The sequence below is a fragment of the Anarhichas minor genome, unplaced genomic scaffold (assembly GCF_050575085.1).
Source record: "Anarhichas minor isolate MPS153535 unplaced genomic scaffold, ASM5057508v1 ptg000017l, whole genome shotgun sequence".
Classification (NCBI taxonomy): Eukaryota; Metazoa; Chordata; class Actinopteri; order Perciformes; family Anarhichadidae; genus Anarhichas; species Anarhichas minor.
The window spans coordinates 10,685,487-10,711,433 of record NW_027466463.1 but is presented as its reverse complement, the minus strand read 5'-3'; the positions used below and the strand labels follow the sequence as shown (position 1 = coordinate 10,711,433).

At 44.5% G+C, this 25,947-nt stretch overlaps 1 protein-coding gene across 1 annotated transcript; it reads right to left on the bottom strand.

The window, feature by feature from the left end:
* Positions 1-1,393: 1,393 nt before the first annotated feature.
* LOC142951335 (SH3 and multiple ankyrin repeat domains protein 1-like) lies at positions 1,394-25,809 on the bottom strand. Its single transcript, XM_076092831.1, has 26 exons — positions 25,321-25,809; positions 21,831-22,034; positions 20,073-20,144; positions 19,874-19,982; positions 19,548-19,699; positions 18,980-19,147; positions 18,670-18,711; positions 17,906-18,022; positions 17,721-17,798; positions 17,449-17,515; positions 17,014-17,189; positions 16,728-16,858; positions 15,536-15,675; positions 14,937-15,050; positions 14,368-14,446; positions 9,212-9,294; positions 8,965-9,089; positions 7,661-7,796; positions 7,401-7,481; positions 6,948-6,956; positions 6,721-6,747; positions 6,569-6,625; positions 6,278-6,399; positions 5,660-5,783; positions 2,390-5,576; positions 1,394-2,294 (listed from the first exon to the last, which is right to left on the bottom strand). Exons 1-26 carry the CDS (start codon positions 25,807-25,809, stop codon positions 1,394-1,396), a joined length of 6,990 nt encoding a protein of 2,329 aa, XP_075948946.1.
* Between the last annotated feature and the right edge of the window lie 138 nt (positions 25,810-25,947).

Here is a 25,947-nt window from a genome sequence, read left to right as displayed (position 1 = left end):
TCCATCCCTTGACCTGTGCTATGGCAATTAACACCAGTAAAGAAAAAAAATAAAGAAAAAAAAAATTAAAAAAAAAGACGATTTGCAGTTAAAAATGTCATACAAACCCTTTTCAATTCCTCTTTTATACATTTCATCTCCTTTCTATAGAATAATCAGGAAAATAATAAAAGGTAATTTCACAACAATATAATCTCAATACTTGTACGTCCTCATTATGCACAACTTCAATTCAACAGTTATAAATACCCTGACCAGTTTGAAATGAATGATTGCGATAAGCACTTTGTACAAAACATATGGTTCTACTATAGTAGTGAATCCCGTTTAACATGTAAGATATATTTAGTGCTCGCAAAGTACATACATACAAAGCTTATTGGGGTATCCTTTGGGGTAATATGGCAAAGATATAAAGAGAATACTAATATTGTCTACCATTTTATCTATCATCATTTACAAACAAATCTCTCATATTCTGACTTTGGCTCCTGTACTCAGCCATTTGATACTCTGATCTGCTTAAAGCTTCAAAACTGATGTTAGGATGGCACTGTTTTACCCAGAGTTTCTGGCTCAGCCACAGTCAGTAACACTTTATTGGGGTCTACCCTTTAAGCAGCAACTTTTCCATTTTTCTTTGAACTCAGACTGAAGTTTTCTCAATACTGCTAAACAGCAGATGGTGTGAGAATCCATCTGTCAGTGTGTGTGTGAGAATAAGTGTGTGTGTATATGTGTTTGTCTTTTACAGCACAAAACGGCGTGTAATTAAATGCCTGTCCATCAAAAGTTTTAAAGTATATTTTCAGTTGAAGAGCGTCATTTTCATATGATATTCATAACGTCTTCATACCCTTTCTTGACCAAATGTCATCCCACAAATTTCAACAGTATTCTCTAAATGTGGAGCCAATTTGAAAGAAAACTCCCCCCAAACACATTCAGCCCTTCTTAGTCTAAGTTCAACACAACCTGTTGATGTCCACTGCTCTTCTCTTGCACATCTTCTGTTATTGTCCATCTTTGTCAATTAGTTTCTCTCCCTTTCTTTCATCTTTGAATCACCCCTTCACTCTCTGTCTGTGTCTTGTAGGGAAGTAGTGACATGCAAAGGAGAGGAGAGCCGCCTGGGGAGAGAAGGAGGGCAAATCAATAAGAATAGAAATGAACGGAAATGAAATTAAGGCGGAGCAAACTAAATAGGGTTGATAAAACTGGTAAATAAAGAGAAAAGGGTTGGAGGGAAGATGAGATAACGTATCAAATTATATGCATCTAATGAAGAAAGGGGACGGCCCAGCTAACTTGACTGTCCTTCACCATCCAGTGCTTCCTTTTTTTACCTTTGACCACATTGCCTCTATGTGTTCCAGAGTCTATTAGTCCTCCCTCACCTGTCAGTGAGTTTCTTCAGCGCCCTCTCGATGTTCATGCGGTGTCCCACACGTGTCACTCCCAGGTCCAGGAAATCATCCTTGGTGAGCGAAGGCAGATGTGATCCATCTATCTCATTGTCTATAAAACGCTCTCTGTGTTCCCCCAGGTTTAGGTAAGCCAGCCAGTCGGCCACATCGTACTTGGTCCAGTAGGGCAGGGGCTTGACAGCAAAGGGTTTGGCTGGCGCAGGAGGAGTGAGATGGGGATAGTTGAGGCAGGATGGGCTGAGGGGCAAGTGTATGGGGGATGAGGCGCCAGAGAGAAAATGGGTGGGGGAGAGAGAGCGGGAGACAAGTAGGGGGTTCGCACTTGGCACACCAGATGGGGAGAAGAGTGGAGGATTTGAAGTCGCGTAGGTATCTCCTAGAGGGATTCCAGGCGAAGGAGGGGTGAGGGGCCCGGGGAAGTCAAAGGGGTTGTTGTAGACAGGTGTAATGGGAAGGATTGGGAGAGAGGAAGGCCTGGGAGGAGTTGGGTTTGGCTGTTCAGTGTTATAGATAAGAGGACTGGGAGCTCGCCGTCGTGAGACTGAAGACCTCATCTCCTTTGTGGGACTGCACTGAAAATCAAAAGTCTGCCCGCGCAACTTGGACCGATGCTTTGGCGACGTTGGGTATGGGCAGTAGGTCGGAGAATGGGGAGGGTGTGCATGAACTGGGGAGGTAGGCATCTGTGGAGATGGGGAGCGGGTCCAGTTGCGTTGAATTGGGACTTGAGAGGATGGGGAGACAGAAGGAGTGGCCGACAGATTTGGTGTCAGGATCTGACGATGCTGTGGAGAGGAGGTGGGTAATGGCGAGGTGGAATGGCCAGAAGGGGGGCTATGAAATACATCCGTGAAATCCGCTGAATACCTGAGAGACAGACAAACAACAAACTTCAGTTAAAAAAAGCAGATATGCAAACTTTCATATTAATATTAAAGGCCGGTTAATGAAAACAAACAAACCTATGCATGGTGGGTGACTTTGGAGTGTGGCTCCAGTCATCCATGCTCTTCATATGTTGTAGCTTGGAGCTTAGCTCATTGATGATGCTCGCCTTCACGCCAGCAAGAGGGGAGTGAAGTCTGCGGCCCTCCAAAACGATACCACCTCTCTGTACTCCATCTTGCTCATGCTCACCAACCTCAACCCAGTTCACCGACCGAGGGTCTATCTGCCTCTCTAAGCAGGCAGCCAGAGAGGTGTTGAAGCCATCCTCCATTTTGGATCGACTCTGCTTGCGCTTCCTTTCATCTTCGAACACTCCTTCTAACCTAACATCGTCCGGGTTGCTTTGTCTGTGCAACTGCAAAGGAGCAGGGTTGGTGCTGTTCTGCCTACGTAGTGCAACAGGCGGGCACCTCCCTCCTCCCTCCTTGTAATGAGTCATCCTTGGAAACACTGGATTTGCCAGTTTGGCACTGTGCAACTCAAATGTTTGCCCACCTGAGTAGGTTGTGCAAGGATCCTGATGCTCACTTCCTCTCTCTCCCTCTTCTCCTCGCCCATCTCCTCCGATCCCTCCCCTCTCTCCTCTTAGCCCACTCAATCCCAGCATTTCTAAATGGTGGTCGCTACTGCTGTGACTGTCAAGCTCCTCAATCCCAGAATCCACCACGGCATCTTGCCAGTCTCCGCTCTTCGGTGTAACAGTAGGGTGATGAGTATGGTCAGCGGCTTTGCCCCCTGTGCTGAGGCCAGTCTTGTGCCCGGCCATGGTCATACTGTAGTCAGAGGATCCTGGTGAGGTTGTGGTGGTGGGGGCTGCAGTGGATGTCATGGTAGTGGTAGCATAGGTAATGGTGGCTGTGCCTCTATCCTGGGCCATGATGTGACCACCTACTGAGGGGTCATTAGAGCTGCCATAATAGGGGTGAGAGTGAGACATGGGCTGGGGTCTGTGTAGTGAAGTGGCAGGCAAAGGTGTAGCGGTGGTGGTAGTGGCAGACGGAGGGGGAAATATCTGTGGGGACGGATAAGATGGAGAGAGAGCCGATTGTGTAAGGTTGGCCACCTCACTGTCATAGGATGTAAGGCTGGAGGCAGCAGAGTCCCCACCCTGTGAGGAGGGTTGGGGAGCATTTGAGTGCTTGCTAGATGGAAGAGAGGGTGGAGGAGGTGGTGCAACAGCAGCAGAGTGTTGACTCCGGTGTTGATGCTGCTGAGGATACTCCTGGACTCTCTCCTTCTTACCATTAGCAAACTGTATAGGAGGGGGCAAGGGATCTGAAAAGACAAACTCATCCTCTGCATCTATTGAGGGAGCTGGTGGAGGGAGAACCATCAGTCCTAGACCTCCACCCACCCCTGCTCTAGTTTCATGCGTCTGTGCGGGGGCTGTGGGGACAGTATACTGAGGGACGTAGCTGGTGTTGGGAGCACTATCCATCTGCAGAAAGGAAGGTCTTCGGGGTGCGGGTTGAACCGGCGGTGGAGGAGGCTGCATGGGTGGAACAGGTCTGCTGTCATACACCTCCTTTTCTCTTTCTCTCTCCCTGGGGCTCTGTGGGTAATACTGGGTTGAATGCTGACTGGTTCGGTCCTCTGAGAAGCGAACTCTGAGACCCTCCCTTGGCGCTCCTTCCTTGTCTCTCTCCATCCTCTCCCCACCTCCTCCTCCCAAACGTAATATCCTTGGTGACTGTGGCCGGCTCATAGATGCAGGCGAGGTGGTGGCGGTGGGGGAGCTTAGGTGGACGGATACAGGGGAAGTGTAGGCAGATTGTGTAGGGGTTGCAAAAAGTGAAGGAGTTGGGGTCTGAACAGGAGTAGGGAACGCTCCTACTGTGGACAGCTGCCGACCAAAGTGTCTCTCCTCTCTGCGTGTCCTGCGGTCATCTTTTAGGGCCCTCTCTCTTGCAGCTAGGGCCAAGCCAAGTGGGGACGAGGGGTCGAGAACTTTCCCTGTAAGTGGGTGGATGAAAGTAGTAGTGGCCTGGGTGCCATACATTGAGGGAGCTGACTTGGGCTGGCCATCCTGACCAAGAATAGGGGAAGAATACTCAGGCAGGCCAAAGGCTGGGGGCATGCTGCTGGAATAGTGGACATAGCTGTCTCCCGAAAACATGCCCTCATCTATAGACTTGGAGGGCCGTAGACGAGGGGTGGGCACTTCCATTTGTATGCCCTGTAACGGCTGAATTCTTGCCCCTATTGCTCCTCCTCCCTCCTCTACTCCTCCCCCTGCCTCTCCTTGAATGTCCTCCTCAGTTGATAGGAAGAAAGAAGCACTCTTTCTTCTCATATCTCGGAAACGTTCTCTTTCCCTGCGTGCCCCTCCTCCTCCAAAGGCCGTACCGTATGTTGACGTGTAGTCCAAGTTTTCCAAGTTTTGCTGCGAGGAAACAGATGGGGCAACAGTTGATGAAGGCAAGGATGTGGGTGTAGGGGGCTGAGGTGGCAAAGGGGTGAGTGGTGAAGGTAGACTGGTGTTGGGGCTGTCTGAGGTCGTATCTGCTGAGGTGTGGTCTTCAACATGGCGGAGGGGCTCAGCTTCCATGCTGCTACCCTGGCTGCTTCGCCCGCTGCTGCTGGTTGAGGGAGCTTTGACAATGATGGTGGGGATGGGGATGGAGCTCTTCTCTTTGACTGCAACTCCTTTTCCTCGGTGCTGTCTCAGACCATCCTCCACTTTCGACTGTTTCATCAGAGCTCCTCGACCACCCCTCCTGGTTGTACCCCTGCCAACCCCTCCACCCTGCTCCCAGTTGGCCATGTGCGGGTGATGTTGCGGTGCTTGTGGGGCCTTTGGCTTAGCACTTGTCGGTGGTGTAGCACTGCTGTAGCCTCTCCTTAACCCTCCCATTTTGCCACCACCTCTCCTGGGCGCCTCCGGCTCTCTGACACCCAGTCCATCAGATTGTCTGCGGAGGGTGGGGACCATGGCCTGCTGGTTCATCCCACCAGGCCCACCCCTCTCCCAGCCTGCTTGAGTAGCATGCCCTGGCTGGGACTGGAGCTGGTAGTGGGCTTGAGATACAGGGGGTATGGGCATAGCAGGCCCTCTCACAGGATGAGGGCCTGCTGATAAAGGTGGCTCTGGGGCGGATGTGTTAGGGGGTGGGGGTATTTCCTCCGGTCCCGGCACCGACAGGCTGCGAGCCAGTTTTATAGCGGGTGGGTGTAGATACTGTCTTTCCTCCTCTGTTACACCTGAGAGCAAGAAGACAGGTTTTTATATAATTAAAAAGAAACTATTGAGCAGGCAGAAATCTTTCCATGACGATTGTCATTACCAATAGATTTTTGACGTATCATGACTGCATGCTGAGTGTGGCCGGGTTGAAAATGAGCTTGGTTGTAGCCAAAACCTGGTCCGGGCTGCACCATACTCACTGATGACTGATGCTCATAGGGTTGCTTCAATTGTCGAAAAAACATTTTGAAAAGGGACAAAAAGAGAATTTGAAAGGAAGAAAGGAGTAGAGAGAGAAGAGGAAACATTAATAACACATAATCAAATCTAATTGATGTCGGCTGTTAAGCTGATATACAGTATAATGCAATATAAAAGAACCAGTCAGTCTGAGTATTGGAGTATCAGGCAACAGAGCATGGATGCATGAACACAAACTGCCTCACACTTAAATAAATGTTTTAGTGTGGTTGATCCATTGTCAATCATTTTCCGTAAAGTGCAGTGAGAGCAGGAGAACGTACACAGCTAAAAAAGAGAGCTTAAGACCAAGCCACTTTAAACCTTTTCTAGCATTAGTCACGTCCATGACTAAATATCTGCTGTATCCTAAATCAGTGGAGAAGCTCTGTTGTATGTGAATGTGGTATGGAAGCAGGACCATGAATTAGGGTAACGACCAAAACTATGACCATCTCTTTTCCATTCTCAACAGTACCTCATTGGAGACATTGGGAACAATACTCTTGCTCCGGTCCCTCTTGCCTCCATGACCCCTCTGGCCCTGGTTGTCTGGAGTAATAGTGTGTTGGGCAGCAGACAAGATTTCATCCAGTTTATCTAAAACAAAGACCAAGCAGGGGCAGGGCAGGAAAGAAATGTAGAGAGAAAGTGAGAGCGAGTATAAAATAAAAGGCAGAAACATGAAAAGAAGGATTCCCTCCCATCCCCTCAAGGTTTTAAAACACCCTTTTACAGTATGACAAGAGTGGTGAGAGAGATTGTTTACTTAGTGCCATCTGATAGACGGTCTTCTTCTTATCAGGACCAAGAGAGGACTCGTATTCTGAAAAAGGAGGGGGAAAAAGGAGCATCAAACAGGCTAACTTTTAATTAAAGCTCAGGGGCTGATGACTGGTAACGATTAAGGCTGATATTCACCTGCTTTCTTTTTCCATGGAGACGCAGCTGTAGCAAACATAATTTGGAAAACAGAAATTAGGTGTGACTAGAACTGCTGTGTAGTCATGTGTATTATTAGGCAGTTGACATAGCTGGATGAAATACATACTCGGACACATGTGATGGTGTGAATACTGATGTGATGAGAGGAATGGTGATGGGGACGGAAATGATAATGAGAGCACACAAATCCGTGATTCTCCCACCTTTGTCCACTGTATGCAGAAGCATATTTGGTCCAAAAGAAAAAGAAAAACAATTTGTGACTGATAGCACCAGACCAGTATCATTTCACAACCTGTTTAGTTATAACCTTTCTTCTTCATACCAAACATGCAAATTAATCTAAAAGCTCCTTTCACATCAAAGTATTGCTAATGAAAAAAATGATATTGCCCCAGTAATGGATAATTCTCTTGGCTCTCTGCATCATCTCAGGTTCATATTTAATGATGCGTTTCCCTAATAGTGCCCTAGTAGTGTACCATCATCTAGCAGAGAAGCTGATAACCCACATTTCAAATGTGACCCCCCCCAGAAAAAAAACTGGTGGGGCCTATAATCTTTAAAAAAAAAATAAATTTCTTTCCCCCCATCCTTTTAATTATTTGCAATCAATCCTTTGTCTGTCCCCCCCCCCCCCCCCCCTATCACCTTACCCATGTCTTCCAGCTCTGATGTCATTGATTTGGAGCGCAGGGCAATGGCAGGAGGAGTCAGTCTTTTAGTCTGCTGCGGGGCTGCCAAGGGAAGCCAGCCAAATGCAGACTTAATGTTTAGTCTTCTCGTATAAACATGCAGTCACCATTGACAACCACATTCAAACAGGCTTTTAAGGCGAAGTAAACACGCAATCAGCTTTATCTTCACATCATAAACATGGGATGGAAATGACATACGAGAAAAGTTTGACTCGTACCTCTCTTCCGAGCAGTATCCTCCAGTTCAGGGTTTCGAGCAACCATCACAACTTTCACCATAAGGCTGTTGCTGCCCTGTCGGATCATATTGACCACCTGCCGGTGGCCAACCTTCACCACATTCTGGCCGTTCACCTTACAGACACAAAGACACGGAAGGACTTAATGAAGAATGAGCTGATCCACTTAAATGAAAGAAGAAAAGAAAAGGTAGGTACAAGCGAGTGGAGCAAAAAACTGAAACACACTTTACAGAATAACTGAGGGGCTTTTTGTGACCACTGGTTCACTTTGGTAATGCAGCTTTCCCACGTTTGGCATATGTTGTTGCAGATTTCAAAGACTTTTCTTCAAACATACATCATTTTCCAGTGTTTTGGACGAGTGCACCAGCAATTCATGCAGCGATTACAGTAAATCACAGTTACAAAGGCTTGGGCAGCTACAGAAGTGACTCATATTAGGTTGAATACTAATTAGCAGATCTGTCAGCTGTTTGACAATCACAATTTTTAGAACTGAGTTTTTTCAGGAAACTAATGGGAACTTTAACAGGTACAAAAAGGCCAGAACGTTGCTGCTTGAACGGGCATAGAAACATGAAAGGGCACAGGTTTTATGCCTTAACTGATGTCCCACATTCACAGCCCAGCGAGGACACACATTTTGGTGGTGGGAGGAAACCAGAGCACAATCGCGAACACGAAGAACATGCAAACTCAACACTGACTCTTCTTGCTGTGAGGTGGCAACATGTGTGGGTAACATTTTGAGTAATAGTAACAAAAAATAAGTAAACATTTGCAATCACAATCTTCTTTTCTGATCTCATAGAAATCCAATCTGCGCCTATCAGCTCACCTTAACCTGCAGAGTGCATCTGGAGGTTCAGCACCCGGCTGCTTAATGATCGATGTCTTAGTTAATCAGACGCTGAATACACAAAACATTTAGAGACAAACCGCTTTCTTGCAAATATGGTCCGATGTGTTTTATCAATCAAATTGGTATTTACTGCAAGCTATTGTATTGTAAAGTGGTCCTGTTGTCCACCCTGCAGATATCACTGATCTGTGATCAGTTCAGTGCATCAGTATTGGTGTACAGACTTCTCTTCAGGCTGCCTGGTCTTTTTCATTTCCTATATTTCCCAGAATGATTTGTGACACTCTCGGAGAAAAATGCCAGCACTTGTTGCATTCATTAGTGGGATTTTTTTAGTAAAATTGTATTCCCTCACTCAATGTAATATAGTGCTTCAGGTTCAGTCTGTGCGTTAGTCCAAAGTGCCTCTGGCCCTTACCTCGATGAGGAAATCCCCCATCCTGAGGCCCGCCCTCCAGGCCACGCCCCCCTCATCGACAGACTCCAGGTATTGCAGCGCGGGGAACGCTGGCGTTGGAGTGAACTCTTCTATGGGAGTCTGAGCTGCAGAAGACAAAATGTTAAAGGGAGGGTTAGAGGGATATAAAGAGAGAAAAAGAGCATACAAGACTGAGAAGGCTATAGAGACAGAAAAATATGAGGCAAATTTGGGTGAAGAGGCTCACCTTTGGCTCCCCTAAGCACAAAGCCAAAGCCCTCATTGTCTTTCTTCTGCAGGAGCACTGTCTTCTCCTTAATGATGTAGTCACTTAGAAAGAGTAAAGTGGGAGCAGAGGAGAAGGGGATGGAGAGAGACAGCGAGAGAAAGACAGAGAATAGGAGAGAAACAGAGCTATATGACTTCTATATCAACAGAAAAGTGTTATTTTCATGCAAATAAAGCCTTTTCTGAATGTGTAAAACAGCTATACTGCATCACATTATGATATCACACTGCAGCAAAAGAGGTTGGCTTGAGAATGTCATACAAAAAATGCTGGTGCACAAAAGGGTTGATGTCAGGGATACAGTTAGTGTCACAATGAGAGGAAGTGTATATGAGATGACATTCCATACTATGGACTAATCCAGCTAGAGCTGACAAGCACTGGGTTGGGGGGGGGACGGCACATTAGAAAAATGTGCACATACACTTCCCTGATAATGGAAACTTCCAAATGCACCTAAATTGCTGCATTAGCTTTCGCTGCCTCTGGCAGCTTTTGCAAGGATAGTGTTTTACCGACTCCAGCGCTACTACCACTACCGGTCATACATGACACATCACATCATGGAGCAGAAGACATTGGACAGACCTCTGATCTTCCTCCACAAACAGCTCCTCTTGCTAAGAGACCACAGCCTCGGAGGGCAGAAATGATCAGACTTGATGCAAGCTTATCATCACACTTACAGTAGTGTAACAGCTGGCCCAGCAAACTCCTTTATTATTCTATTACCATGTCTGGGACTTTTGGCCAAGCTGCTTTACAACCCTTTCTCGAATATAGGACCGGTTTTAAATGGACTTCACACTGCCACACACAGCCACATCTCATGACTCATTTCTGGACTTGACTTTCCAACAATGTCAATTCACCCTGGTTATGTTAGAGAGCCCGGGGCTTGAGCAGAGCTGTATGATTTAAGAGGGATTCCAGATATTTCTTTCCGAGGCAGCTCATTCCAGTGTTAGTACGTATGTGCTCTTCAACTTAAACCAAACTGACACTCCAACTGAAATCAAATCAAAGGATTTGATTTCCTAGAATGGATAACTGTGAGTGAACAGGATAAGTTGCCTGGTGGAAGAATTGTCTATATTTATAGTAATAGTTTGACTCCCAATAATGCAGTGAAAATGCTCCGGGTATACTCAAGGGGAATACATGTTTTTTCTTCTTCTATTAGACCCTCCCCCTTTTCAAATGAGAATTTGAGGTGAATTCTGTGTGCGTTCACACCTGGACCTTCATGAGAAGTAGTGTACGTAAATAGGAGTTTTCAGCCATGAATTCAATAATTCCGGGTATTGCCTGTATACTCTCGGGCTCCATACAAATTCTCAATTACAATTCTCCTTCACTTGAATCAACAGACCCAAAACCGTGGTGCTAAATCTCTGTAAACTAAACACAACCATTTGATTGGTTTCCTGACAATCAAGTCGGCAGGGTAACTTGGCCATGCAACCCTAAATAAACCCACAATGTAACATTTAAAAACGCCAACATTTTGATTTATTTTTTAGTTTTAGGCAGCAGATATAAATATTTTCTATGTCTGGCAGAGGACCCCATCACTCCAACTTCATTCTGCCTCCGCCACTTGTGAAACACCCATGTGTATACAGGTCCTAAAATAACAAAATCAGTAATAGAATATTCCACACCGCCTCTTACAGTACAGACCCAGCAAGGTGTTGTGTATTCAAGAGCATGTAATAAAGTTTGGCTGTGGAATCACAGATCACACAGAGGTACAGCGGAGGCATGAGCGTTGGCCTACAGGCCTGAAGATCCAGACTTCGACACCAAGTTGTAACTTTAGCACTGAACAGACGATCGCTAGTTTCCCCTACTGAGGTCCATCCCTTGTGTGTTCTCCATCAATGTTACTGTTTCGCCAACGCACAGCCGCCTTCCAGCCATCTGCTCCTCACACCTCATTCCTTTTTCTCTCACCCTGTCCTCCACCATGCTTTCCCTCTCTGAGGATCAAAGTAGCAAAGAGTGGGTGGACAAATCCATTGGGCTCTTCATCCATCCACTTCTACAAGGGTAAATGTGGCCTGCGTTGGTCCTCCAGGTGGTCTAAGTTGTGTTGCTGGCTTGCAGTAACACACCTGATTTCCTTTACATATTTAAAAGCTATTCATCTTGTATGTCACCACATTGACCACTATAGCCTGGCCAATTAGGGCCATACAAATCGCAAAGTCCCTGGTTAATCCCTGTAGGCTTGTAGGACACACTCTTGTCTGAACTGGCTGCAATGAAGCTGTAAGCCTACTAGAGACCAGAGTTATTATGTACCCTCCTGAGTCATCCTCTCTTCTACCCACAATTACTGAGAAAAAAAGGCAGCTTTTTAACCATTAACCTGCTGAATGTACATGCAGATAGACTGGCGATGTGGGGACTATACACACACACAACACAAGTGAGGCACATGATGGGTGTTGGTGACACACACTGTGGATTGAGACGTGGTAGATGGATGAATAGTACATACAATTATAGGTAGGAGATACTCCCACAGCAATTAAGCACCATGTACACGACGTACACACTTATAAGTGAAAACACATTAATTTCATTCAGTGTATATGCACACACACAAACACAAATGCATGCACACAGACATGCACAGAATTCGTGGTATCTGAAATTAGAGCTCGAAAGGAGCTGACAAACCGCACTCTTTCCACTTATTGACTTATTCACTTTCATCCTTCTGTACAGACACAATACCTCACATTCTTAATGATACACTGGGATACATAAAAAAAGATGGGATGTGACAATACATTTCTTTAAAAAGGAACAGGAATAAATGGGAAGTCCTGGTGAATGAAAAATATCTGCTTAAAGAAATCATGACTCAAAGAGAATGAAATACACCCACACTGTCTGACTGAAATGCATCAATATGTGCTCCCTTTCATGCACTAACACACACGGCGTTCAGAGACACACGGGAGGAAGACACAGAAATAAACAGGCTGCAGAGTCTCCATTCAATAGCCACTTCCGTACCACAGATATTCACATGCATAGGAAAAATACACATTTTAGACACACGCACAGATACACACACGGACACTCAGAGACACACGAACAAAATACATAGCTTATTAGTCTGTCTTTGAAAAGGCACGGCCTCTCAATAGCATCATCTACCTCTCCCCTCTCTCCATTGTCCTCTCCTCACATCCATAGCCAGCCAATGAATGAGGAAACAGCCGCTACCTGTAAATGAACCACACGCTCCTGTTTCTGGGGCCCAGTGACGGCCACGAAGAAGAGAGGGAGAGAGAGAGATCTCTCTCTCCGCAACCCCCCATTGCCATGTCCCCCCCTCCTCTCTCGCGCGCACGCTCTCAAACCTCCTCCCCCCTCCTCCTCCCGCTCCCGGTCTTCCAGCGAGAGCTCAGCCGGAGAGCACCGCGAGAGTGGAGGAGAGAGCGAGAGAGGTGGGTAACGAGAAGGAGAGAGACAGCGTGATGGTCTGCACCCCGCATACTTCAGACAAGAGAAAGACATTGTGAATGAAAAGAGAGAGAGAGAGAGAGAGAGAGAATACCAGCTATTATCCCAACAGGGAGAGAGTGTATGGAGTGTGTGCTGCTACATGACGGGAAGAGGGTTTGGCTGCAGAATATGGGAGATGGAAAGCTGAATTTGTGGTGTGGAGATGCGGGGGATGGGTACAAATATAAGGCGACACAGGGAGAGACTGTGCTCGAATTGCACATCCACTGACTGTTGTATCACAGATATACTAACAGCTGATTCTCACCCTGGATTTACTCACACTCACATTTGCTAACTTTTCTGTCGCTCCCTCCTCTCCTCTAAATCAGAACTGTCATCGCCACACAGGCTAACAAACACTCTTCCTCTCTATATCTCTCTGAAATAGTATTTGACATTCTCTCAAATGCCTAGCTGCAGTGAGGGAACATGCTCCGGATCACCTTGCTCTTAATTGAGCACCACTTCACCACAGTGCTGCAATTACGCTTAACCAGCTTAGCACAGGTAACATAACCCCAGTGGCTGCTATTTCCATTTAGAACACAAGCGCAGCTGCATTAAAGCGAATGCCTTTTTGTAATGACGGTGGCAGCGGCTCAGCACAAGGGTAATGTCGGCTACAATGCGTAAGAGGCTGTAAAACCCCGGGGTGGCGACTGCTAAGTCTCACTAGCCCAGGGACCGAACCATTGCTTGGTGTCTCAGCCTCCTCATGACTCATCAGCAGGATGATGTACATACACACAAAGACACACACACTCACAGGCATAGTCAGATGCACACCAACTCTCGAACAAACACGCATAGCTTCATAAAACACAGCTGCAGCTGCCCAGGGCTGAGCTGCAGCTTCAGACAAATGCCATGTAGGAGAAGTACCCTCCCCCCCCCCCCCACCCCCTCTACCTTTCATTATGGCATTATTGTGTTCAGTGTAAACAAGCAACAACAGACGAGAGAGAGAGGCATGTGGCGGGATGTATCAAAGAGACAAGTGCATTTGTCTGGTTGAGCCAAAAGGGGCAGAGCTGAAAAATGACATGGCTGCTCTTTGTGCCTTCACCGCTGACGTGTTCACACAGCGAAACAATAGAGAACAAGCGCTGCTCAGGATCTGCAGAGAAAATGGACACATGCAGCAGACAGGATGGTATGAAAGCACAATAGGCGAAACAAGTGAGCACGCGCGCACACACATGAACCTTCTGCGTGTCAACTATTTAAAATCACCTTAAATGGCCTCACAGTCTTTCCTTACAGTAATAAACCCAGAGAGCAGACAGTTCAGTGGCTGCCCACGCTCATGTGACAATCCACAGCCAAACTATATCAGAGGCTGCAGCCAATCAAGTTCATCTTTGTTTTATGACTCCATCTATTTTCTAAACTGGTATCCTGTTCAGGGAAGTGCTAGGGCCAGTCCCAGCATGCATTGGGAGAAAAGTCAGGGACAATTTGAAACGTCACAGGGGAGCAGACAAACACAACTACCCTCACATTTACACGTTGCCAGCAGTTTAGACTTTCCCCAACTTACTTATTGACAGATCACAGGTTGTAAGTGTCATAGCAACTTTTCTTACCTGGGGCCATCAGTGCCATCGTAGGCTCCAACAGTGACGTTACGGAAAAGCTTCCTCTTGGCTTTCTCGCTGCGCGTCTCTGCAAGGCACATGCAGGCAAAACATATGCTCAATTTAAACACCTTCAGCTTCCGTCATGACACCTTCATGACGGAAGATCATGAAGGTGTTTTGCACCGTTTTAGAAGTATTGTGTCTTTAGTGCAGATCACAAACGAATCAAATATATTTTTTGATATATACTGTATATATTTTCCCAGTTTTCTGCATGGCATATAGTTTGCTTGCTGCCTGAGCAGTGCAGCTGTGGAAATAGGAGACAAGTTAATTTCTGTGCTGTACGTGTGCCACTGTCTGCTGCAAAAGAAGCTGCTGGTAAACATGAGTGTGACATGTGCCGGGTGTTACAGTGACTGAAAGGATAATTCCAGCCTGAGGGAGTAGGTAACCCATTTTCTCTCCAATCTATGTGCTATTTCCTATTACTGGTATGCGTCTTATGAGAGTTATCTCAAAACCATCAATAGCTAATTTATTTTAAATTATACATGAACGAACTTTTGTCTTACCTGATCGATTGTCTTTGCTGAGAGCCGCCACCTCTTCTACACAGTCTGACGGAAACCAGCCAGTACGACCTTTCGCTGTTCCTTCCCAGTATCCCCCTTCTCCCACACTTAACACTGAGACAGAGAGATAGACAGATAAATCGATAGCATAGATGGATGGATATAATTTAATTTGGCTAGTAAATCATTTATCACAAACTCTTGCACTGTAATAAGTCCGACGCTCAACCTTCCGTGTTTACCTCAAGCCATTTTTTTAATAACAATATTGAACAGTCCACTGAGAATGGAGAGGAACATGTATTGTGATGACTGGATGTGTCTGCTGGTGCTTCTCATTTCTCTTGTTTACAATCCTCTCTTCCCTCATGAACATCTCTTCATGCTGTTGATGTTTTAGACACAGTAGTTTAAATTATTTCCGGAATTAAACTCTATTGCAACTGCACTGGAAGTACAGGATCTCAGCATTACACAAAATCATCTCCAGTTGAGAACGTTTAGCTAATTGTCCTCAAACAACATGATTAAAAAGATGTCTTGGGCAAGTTTTTCTTACATTCTCATAATTGACTTTTTGTGAATTTGCTCTATCTCACCTTTAACTCTGTCGCCTTTGTTAAGTGAGAGCTCTTTGTCTCCGCCAGCAGAGTAGGCCCGAGTGGCCATGTAAACCCGCCCTGGCACTGCGCTGTACATACGCTTCATCTGATCTCCTCCACTGCCCACTGAGGTTGCACTACAGAGGGAGAAAGAAAGAGAGTCTCTTACAAAACCAAGAGATTAGACTGTGTTGCACACTGTGGAAAAACAAGTGAGACAAAGTGAGACAACATACAGCTCATCAGGCTTCATCGGAGACAGACAGTTGAGTCATACCAACAGTAATGCGTGCAGCAATCTTGTATTTACAAACAGTGACCAGTAATTGTATGTCAGATATATAGAAAGTGCTAAGAATTTTAACACAGTGCGCCTCAAATATTTGCTATAATAATACTATAGAGTACATACTATTAGGGCAGTTAGTACACAAGAAATGAATGTAGGGTTGAAATTAATGTCATTTAGTATACATGGAATTAGTGTTTCAAAATTTAAAAAAGACACAAATAGCAAGTACCACACATTTTGTGTCAACAGGGATTTTTCTGGATTATTATCTCAAAATAATCCAGTACCTCAACAACTATTAGATAGATAGGACAATGATTGGTTCAGACATTCATAGTTCCTTGATGATGAATAACTTTGGTGATCTAGCAGCGCACCTAGTGCCATGATTATGACAACATTTTCATTTTAATTTGTTCAATACTTTTTATTTTTTTTATACCCGCCAAACTAATATCCTTTCCATCAGCCTCAACTTTGTGTTTAGTCCTAATTAGCAATGTTAGCATTTTAGCATGCTAAACCAAGATGGTAAACATCAGCATGTTAATATCTGTCATTGTAAGCACAACTGTACAGCCTCCCAGAGCCACTAGCATGGCTGTAGACTCGGTGGAGAAATTGCATCACTGTCTGACATTTTTTAAACATATTTCAGACTGTGAGGAGCTCCTCTATTTATTTTACCCTGCAGGAAAACATCCACACTTAAAATATGTGACATTCTTGGACCTAAAAATAGTATACTGTATGCATCTGAGACTCAAATAGTAATTTTCCTGCATACAGCAGATGGTAACTGGAGATTTAGTGAACCCCGTTAGTAAAGGACCTGGTCAAAATATGAATCCACCACTCTCCCTATCTGCATTAACACCGTATATATTCCTTCCTTACCCCTGTCTGCCTCTCGGCTGTCGGTGCTTCTCCTCTGTGTCACTTTGGCCTCCTCTACCCCGGGATGGGGAGCGAGTACGAGTTCTGGGGCTGCTTGAGCTTCTCATGCCGATGGAGGCCCTGCGTTGGCCCTGCAGAAACGCACAAGTCCCACATGGGCAGAACTTCAAAGCTGATCCTGTAACTTACTATATGTCAAAGACTGAAAAAGAAATGCAACACCAGCAAAGCATATCTATTATCACAAAGATCAGCAGATGAGCATCCACCTAATGGTCCTCAGTACCTGTCCCGGGTCGGGATTGGTTGCAGCCTTGTTGGGCAGGGCCAGGGGGTCAGACTGGGTCATGGAGTTATCGCTGTTAGCGCGCAGTAGGGGGTGGGAATGAAGTGAGGGGAGAGGTAGAGTGTAGGCGCTCTCTTTTCGCTTGGGAACATACTTTGGCGATTCCAAAAAGGGCACTGAAGATGGGAGGTGTGAGGTTAACGGGTGAGGGATCAGAGGTGGTGAGTAAGAAGGATTAGGAAGTGAGGAAGGGCAGTGGGGTTTGATGTGACAGGGTGAAATAGAGGGAGGAATTAGGGAGATTGTTAGGGAAAAAGAGGGAGATCGTAAGGGCAAAATACATGATATTTTCATGAAAGTACAAAGAAAAGCAGGTGTGAAACTGTAAAACTTGACAAGCCCCCTCAGACGAGACAGTTTGGCACGATAGCTTACCTATGTCAGAATCTTTATGGTTTTTGAAGATTTCCCCAAGTTCAAAGTGACCAGACATTATAGCTAGCTGCAAACACAAACAAAACAAAACAAGATGTAATTAGATAAGCCATTGTAGTTATTGCTATTTTTGTTGTATTGTGTTGTCTGCTTTTTCTCTTTTAGTTTGTGACAAAACTGTTGGTCAAAGCTACTCAAAAAAATAAATGCAATTTCACTTTAAAAACATGATAAAACTGTGTACAGTTTTAATTGATAGTCAAACCATTTACCTGAAAAGGGGTCTGACCAAGCTTGTTCTTTGCCTCCTTATTTGCTCCCCTGTACAGAAGAACGCGGACACAGCTTTCCTGATTATTCACAGAGGGAAAGTGATGTGTTAACACCGTTCGGGAGAACAGCAGTAGTAATTATGGTAATAATAGCTTCATATGAGGGAATCTGTTTCCATACTTGCCTTGTTGTACAGGGCAGAAATGTGAAGTGCAGTGTTCCCTGAGGCATTTTGAGAGGAGGTTTCAGCCCCATAAAACAACAGATGCTCCAAGTGCTGTGCAAAACCGTTCTGGCAAGCCTTTAAGTGTCAATAGCGTGATAGAAATATCCAAAAATTGTCAGAATCAAAAAGTATAGAAAGAGACAAGTTAAAGTGAAGAGGGTGATTTCATATCCGACAGTTTCAGTAGAATAAAATTAGGCAGAAAAGGGGAGATTAAAACTATATTGCAAAAGAGAAACAATTAGAATTGAAGGGAGATAATGTCTTACATCCACATTTAGATCCATAATTACTCTTACAGAAAAACAGGTCAGAGACAATTACATTGCACTGTGATGGAAAAGAAAGTAAACAGAATTCATTCAAATAACAGAAATGAGCCTTCAGCAGCCTGAGAGGCTTCCTCGTGTCTTTCTGCAGACTTAAATATCACAAGATATGTACAAAGTAAAGAATGGCAAAAACCAAAATAAAATACCATGACAACCAGCTTGCAGCACAAACACAAATTTACCAGAATGTCACAGAGACATGATGTAGGCAATTCACACGCTTCTACAGTAAGAAAGAGATAGTATCCAATGCTCTTTCTGAACTGGACTCTTGAGATGACCCAGATTTGTTTTAAGGAAACCATGTGGTCAGTCACTTCATTCAGTTTATCCACATTTTTATCACATCACGATTCTGAGGGGAAGATGAGATGGTAGGATGAAGGGTACCTTATGTATTTCTTCCATTCCAAACTCTTCTTCATCCCTGTGCTATGGAAGGAGAGAGAATGGAGATACGAGTGAGGAAGGCTGAGACGAGGGGAGTGTGAGAAAACGCTGAGAGACGGAGGGCGACGGTACAAGACATCAAACGCAGAGATCAGACAGGGACATGTTGGTGCATATCTTAAGTTAAATGAGGAGAGGCAAAGACCAAAGATGCTTAATGTGAAAATATAAAAAGGAAACAATGAAACCAGATGGAAATCAATGGATGTATAGAAAGGTAGATTAACAATATTAAAATGTCCATTGGTACCTGGTGGGACTCGTCCCAGCCATTCTCATCCTTTGTCCCCAGCCTCGCCCTGTAATACAGCAAGGTCTCGCAGCAGGAAGTGTCGCCCCCTGTCAGTACAGTGTGGTACAGCGGGGTCAGGCCATAGCGGTCTCTGTAGTTTGGAGATGCTCCGAGGGACAAGAGAGCCTGGCAAGGAGAGACCAACGAAAAGCATCACTTTTCTAATAAAGGTGGATGTGCAAATTCTGTGTGTAGTGAGAAATAGACGAGCTGAGAAAGAAAGACTTTGGGTATATGGCTGGGCCTTATTTTACTCGTGATGCTGCGGCTGATCAATACAACACACGGTATAAATCAAATGATACTAAGTCATTGTGAGAAACACGTTTATGTCTAAATCAATTATATGTATATATAGTTTCATTATTTAACATTTGATCTCATATATATATATACTATCAGTGTTATATTGCATATTGAAGCTGCAGGGATTGACAAAATAATATATTTCATGGCAGAAACACTTGCCTGTCCAACTTGAGTCTGTTTGCAATATATATATGCGACTTTAATTCAAAGTCCTTACCATCAGCCCAGCGTGATTGTGAGCCCTAACAGCTTTGTGCACCGGTGTGAAGCCATCTCTGCTCCTAAAGTCCAAATGAGAGCCGCCCTGAACCAGCAGCCTGATGCCCTCCACCGGCAGGCCCGACTGCATGGCTATGGAGAGCGGGGTCTCTGACCCACAGAAGAGGAAAGGTTCAGCAAGGATGGTAAGTAGAAGAGTGTAAGTGAAAGCATTTCATATCACCACCCAATACCACTTGTACAATCATTTATTTGAAATTAAAGAATGAATTTAGTCAAAATTGTTATTTCCACAGTGAGAGTCAGCACACATAGCAAACTCACCTCCACTGTCAGGGTCATGGAAATTTGAATCAAGACCTTTATCGAGGACTTTTGCCATTTTCTCTATTGCTCCGGTCTGAATGTAATCCAGGAACTTCTTCAGACTGGCCTGAGAACGGTAGAAGAGGAAGGAAAGGAATATTTGAGTAGAAATGAGTACTGTGCACCAGCAATATTCAATAGACACACGATGAAATACCTTTGTGCTGAGTTTGGAGAGCGCCTTTTCATCCAGATTCGTCTGTTTATAAACTCTAGTTTTGTACCTAAACTGAGTACAGAAAAAGATACGTGTGAAAACTGTGATTCATCGTCATGCTGCATCACAGTTCAGTTTGATGGTGAAATGGTGGAAATAACAAAATTTTTTTTTTTTTGTGCAGTAAATATGTACTTCAGATGATGTTTTACAATCTGAACTTTAAAAAAGCAGAGAAGCAAAGCATTGCTTACTACATATCCATAAAGAAATATATATCATAGGCTCTGACGTAAATCAAAATATATTTTACTCACTGATAATACATCCCGACAGGCTATTTTTACACCTGTACCATGGTTAAGAGACCAAAAACTGTGTGTTGTTTAAATAGTTTTCTTTCATTCTCTGTAAATGTTAATTATACACAGGCAGCAGTAGTTTTTACGGGCTGGTCTTAATGTTTTAGAATCTTCTCTACTCTGCAATGATATATATAATTAGGCAGTGAAATAAAAAAAAACATTGCTCTAAAATATGGTCTAGAGAATCAGTCTTCTAAACCCCCATTCTGCCAAAAACACAACATCTTTCAAAAGATGAATTCACTGAGTTTGGGTGGGTTTTTTCATCGGCTGTCTCTCTGAATGAGAGACCATGTCAATGAAAACCACCTGACTGAATGTGCTGTCTCCACATCAGTACTGTACAGTAATGGTAAACCATTGAGGATTGCTGAGGTGAGATCAGCTGACAGCTGAACTGAAGCACATGCTGCACCTCAGACAGCCAAAGAACAGCTGCATATTTCAAGCATCAGAGGTGGGTTTGGCCAGCATAAAAGAGCAACCGGCCTAATATTTGATACTAGTTTTATCTGAAAAGTAATGGCACAAAGTAAGAACTAAACTTATCAAGAAACTCCTCTATACCAACAAATACTGGTCCAATTCAAGCACTGACGTTATTCAAAATGCCATTACTCGTGTTATAAATACATACACTCATGGAGCAGTGAGATACATTCTGCTGTGGAGCAGCAGTCCTCATCCGGAACCTTGTCAAGAATGTAAACACTCTGGTTCGAAGCCAAAAACGTGAGTGCGGGATATTTCTCAGCCCCACCCAGCTCGTCAACATTTACAGCAGCTGGACCACCAGAGGGCACTGTGAGATAATTGTATCACAGCATGACAAAATCATATTGATGTCATCTCACAGCCCACTTCCCAAAAAGTGGAGAAACATAATATAATTTGTAGGTTATATAAAGCACAGAATGCAATTAAGTCCATGAGGTGGATATTATATTTGTCAAGATTGGTTCATTTACTGTGTTGAACATGGGAATTCTAATAAAAAAGTAAGCAGCGAGTAATTTGTCTGCAATTGTAGAACACTCCTCATGTGCAATAACATTTTCACAGTATGATGCAGTACCATAGTTAATGTCATCAAACAACAGAAGCTTCAGAAGATCAAAGATGCACACAAAAGATGCTGTTGTTGAACTGTTTTTCCTGTATTTGGTGATGACAACAATGCTGTATTTTATATTCAGTAATAACAAGTGCACTCAGTCAGGGCCGTTGAAGAAACTGACGTCAAGTCCAATGTATCTTTTGTGGAAATTTGGGGGGGTTGTGGTAACACTTTTTGGATATTTTAGAAGCTGATTTCTTTGCATTTTTAAGACCCCAGTAAATGTAAAATCCTGGCTATGGTCCCGTCGCTGTCCCACTATTCCCACCTCCATACCTCCAGGTAAGGCACCCCTTTCTCAAAGGTCTGCGAGTAGTCTCGGAGGGCCCTCTCCTCCTCCAGGAACTTGGCGTCCCGTCCGTCTCCAGCCGGCTGGAAGAGGCCGTAGTTGTAGACGTCCCACAACGTCTCGTTGAGGGAGCAGATGATCTGCTGCTTAGCGCTCCATACTGTGCAGTCCTGGTCAAACTGGAGACACCTCTGACAGACACAGAGAGAGCAAATACATCATTAATGTTGTCAATTCAAACAAAAACACTTGCTTAGGTTTAGGCAACAAAACCACTTTGTTAGGTTTCGGAAAAACATCATAGTTGGGCTTAAAATAACTGCAGGAAAACGTGAACAGCATAACATGAATAGGCCTACGGAAAACAGGTCACAAACATCAGTATCGCAACTTTCGGACACAAACACTGGTCTCCGGGTTGAAAGTTCTGTGTTTGTCTGATCCATCCACCAAACATCCCACCAACCCTGTGTGGCTTTTTATACCACGTCATCTCACTCCTGGAGAATGTTCTCTCGCAGTCTAATAATGACGGGATGGGTTTATATTGTAGATACTTGAAAGCCCGGTCCGCCTCATACAGACGCTAAAAGGTGCCTTGTGCATCAGGTATCGGAGGCAGAGTGACAAAGCGTCAGTATTTGACGTCCTGGGAATGGGCTGAAAAGTCAGTTATGCACAATCAAGAACTTGTCAGATAAGTAGTTCAATCTGAAAAATCTGATTTTAGTATACAGTTTTCTCTCTCTGCCTCTAGCACCAAAAAACGCACCAGGCAGTGGCAAACTGAGGCTCGCCGCCATAAATTACTTTTGTCTGGCAGGCGTGTTCATGTGTTTCAGGCGGGAAGACATTCTTTGTGACATTTTCTTTTTACAGGAGTCACAGAACTCTGTTTACCGTTTGGCTGTTTGGCTCCGTCTCTAAGAAAAGTCAATATCATTAAAACAGCAACCAATTTAATGGTAGTGTGTGTGTGTAGGTGTGTGTGTGTGTGTGTGTAAACTTGCGTGCACACAATTATATTAACACACAGCTATATTTAGTCAGTTTGGCTAAATAGCTAGCCACTGGCATTTTATCATTACGGATTAATAATGTAGCATCACTGTTTTAGCATCAGTTGGTGAATGATAGATGCACGAGTATCTGGTATGTGCAGATTATGCATTACTTTAAATAATTAATCATCTGCCACATCCATGGAAATTCAATGACGTATGCTATCCTTATAGTCTATCAGTGCTATCAAGATATTCAGGTCTATTTATTTTCACAGCACTTTATCTCTTTACAGCTGATGCAGAAGTAAAGATTCTATACAGGGATACATCTTTCCCTTTGTGATTTCTTTCACTTTGATCCCTCCATACGCAGTGTCAGATTTACACCACAATCCAGGGGGGGAGAGAAAAACCTAGCTTTAAGAGAGAAGCTCCTACACCTCTTACTACATCACCCTGGATGTATGCACTACTAGATTTCACGGTGATTTGTGCACTGCCCATGTCCTCACATTATTACATTTCCACAGGAAGACCATCTTTTTTGTCCTTTTCTTATTAAACTCTGGAGCCTGAGGACAGAGCTGACCGGGAGCAAGTCTTTACCAGCAGCCACTGAGAGCTCTGAATGAGATGTATGCATCTGTGCTATTGTTCCATTTCAGAGAACTCTAAGTCAAATTGCACAGCTCAGCACAGTTTCATGTCCTCCCCCCCCCCGCCCCACACCCCCTCCCCCCCCGCTAGGTTGCACTATTTGATAGTGTAGCCAACTCTATTGGCATGGCAACCAGTTCATTAGTGAAGGCAGGAACCCGTTGCCGTAGCAATGTCTTGGTGGTCCCTAGGAGGTAAACCACATGATGGGGGTGTGTGCGTGTGTATGTGTATCTGCATGTATATAAGTGAGTTGTGAAGTATACGCGTGTCTGTGTGTTCTTACATGTGTGTAATTGTGCAGTGTTGTGGTACATATTTCAACAGTGTGTGTGTGTGTGTGTGTGTGTGAGAGAGAGAGGTCGATTGGCTAATCCTTGGGAGAGAAGTCTAATGTAATGTACACTGTATATTACAGCGACACTTCTTTCCCCTTTGTTCAGTTTTATTCAACCAAGGGTTTTCTGGGATCTATCTGGCAGTACTTGTCCTCACTCAGGAGAGTTATTCGGACATTCACTGCGCAGTATTAAGCTTTTTTCAAATGCGTATATCTTCCTCTTTGCTTATTTATTTCCTCCCCTCCCTCTCTTCAGCTCTCCTAATTCAGCTCAATAATATTACAGCTGCAAGGTTTGGGGTGCGGAGTGTTTTTTTTTTTCCAGTCTTGTGCAGAGCGGAATATGATGCCTGTCCTAAGACCTAAGAGCAACGCAGATGCCTTCCACATATTCCTTCCTTTCCAGCGTCACTCACTTCCCCAGCTCTCCCTAAACTCATTAAAACCTATAAGATAATTAGCAATTACTGTTATATTGAGGGCAGATTAGCTGACATGTAGAACAGTCGGCATGTTCAGGGAGTTGAAAATGGAGAAAGGCAGATTGGGGGGGGGGGGGGAGGGGTTACAGTGGGGCACCCACTCTCACCTGGATATGGCGAGTGTGGGCCGGCCAATTCTCACCTGCCGCCGCTGTACAGCGGAGAGCTATTGTAAGTGTGAATTGATACTAACTTCAGTTTTGGAAACTAATTATGACCATCCCTGACCCAAGGCAGATGCTTACATGGTGTTGTTGACTGAATATGTCAACACACATAACACATAACACGCTCTGTGTTTTTTCCTACTTCCTTTTGGGATTCATCCCTGGGCGTGTGGGATGGCTGGAATGAAAATGCTTTGAAATAAGTTCTGTGCTTGTACATTTGTTCACACTATTTGGCTAATGTAAAAAAAAACATAATTATGCATCAAGTACCCATGGGTTCTTCTCAGCAACACACTTGAAACAGATGTAGATGTCAACACTGCAGAAAAATGTGTATTTAAAAAAAAAAAGAAGTAAAGTTTTGTCTACTTACACAAAGATCTGAATCAGAAATAGTTACATAAGCCAAACCCACTACTACCTTAACATTGTAAAGTTGCTTCTGTTTGTTGAATTAAATCTATCTATCTCACTCTCTGAGGCAGTGACACCAGAGAGAATTGGCTTGAGCTACTTCCTCATTTGGAAAGACCTCCCGTCAGTGCTCCGTTTGCAAGGGAGACTTTTCTTTCTATATAGATAACTAGACTTTGTGTTTTTTGATTGAGCGTGACAATTCATTCTTAAAATGTTTTACTCTTTTTTTTCTCACAAATTACAGATGTGAGGAACTGAGCTGTGCTACATGAATGTCTGCCTCAACTGTAGATTTATGTCAGTTTCAGAATAGGGGTCAATTGTGTACTGATGTGTAGGTGTCTTTGTTTCATGAAATGTTTGCATAGTGCTTGGCCGGAGTGTTTTTGATGAGAACATGCACCTACTGTTTGTTTGATGTCAGGAATTCCAATGCGGAACACCATCATGGTCAGGAAAGTGTCATCCATGGGAGCCACTGTGGTCATGCTGCGCTCCATGAGAGCTCGTCTCTTCTGCAGCGCATTCAGGCCTGCTTGATGAGGCTGCTGATTGGCTGCGGCGGGATAATGCTGTTGCTTATTGGCTGGTTGATGATGTAGCAGGGCTTGATTGGACATGTATGCGATACCACGGTTGCCCGGCCTCAGTGCTCGGTCTGCTCTCTGTCTACCGACCACAATGGCTGCTGGTTTCACCACCTCGCCACTTTTCCCTTCCCAGGATTGTCGTCCTCCCGTCATTTCCATCTCCTCCAGACCCTCTAACTCTCCATTCTCCGTGTCACGGTCATCTTCCCCTTCTCCGTTTTCTCTTCCCTGCTCCTCCTCCTCCTCCTCATCCTCCCAATCTTTGTCATCCTGGCCGGGATAAAAGTGCTCGTTATTTCCCAGCATCCTTTGCTGGGCAGGTGTCACTGCAGAGAGGGCTGAGTGACATAGCTGTCATGGTGACAAAACATGGCTATCCCATGAGACTGGCTTCATCCTTAGAAACATGCTGTGGGAAACAGGCAGAGAAGGAAGTAGGGTCAT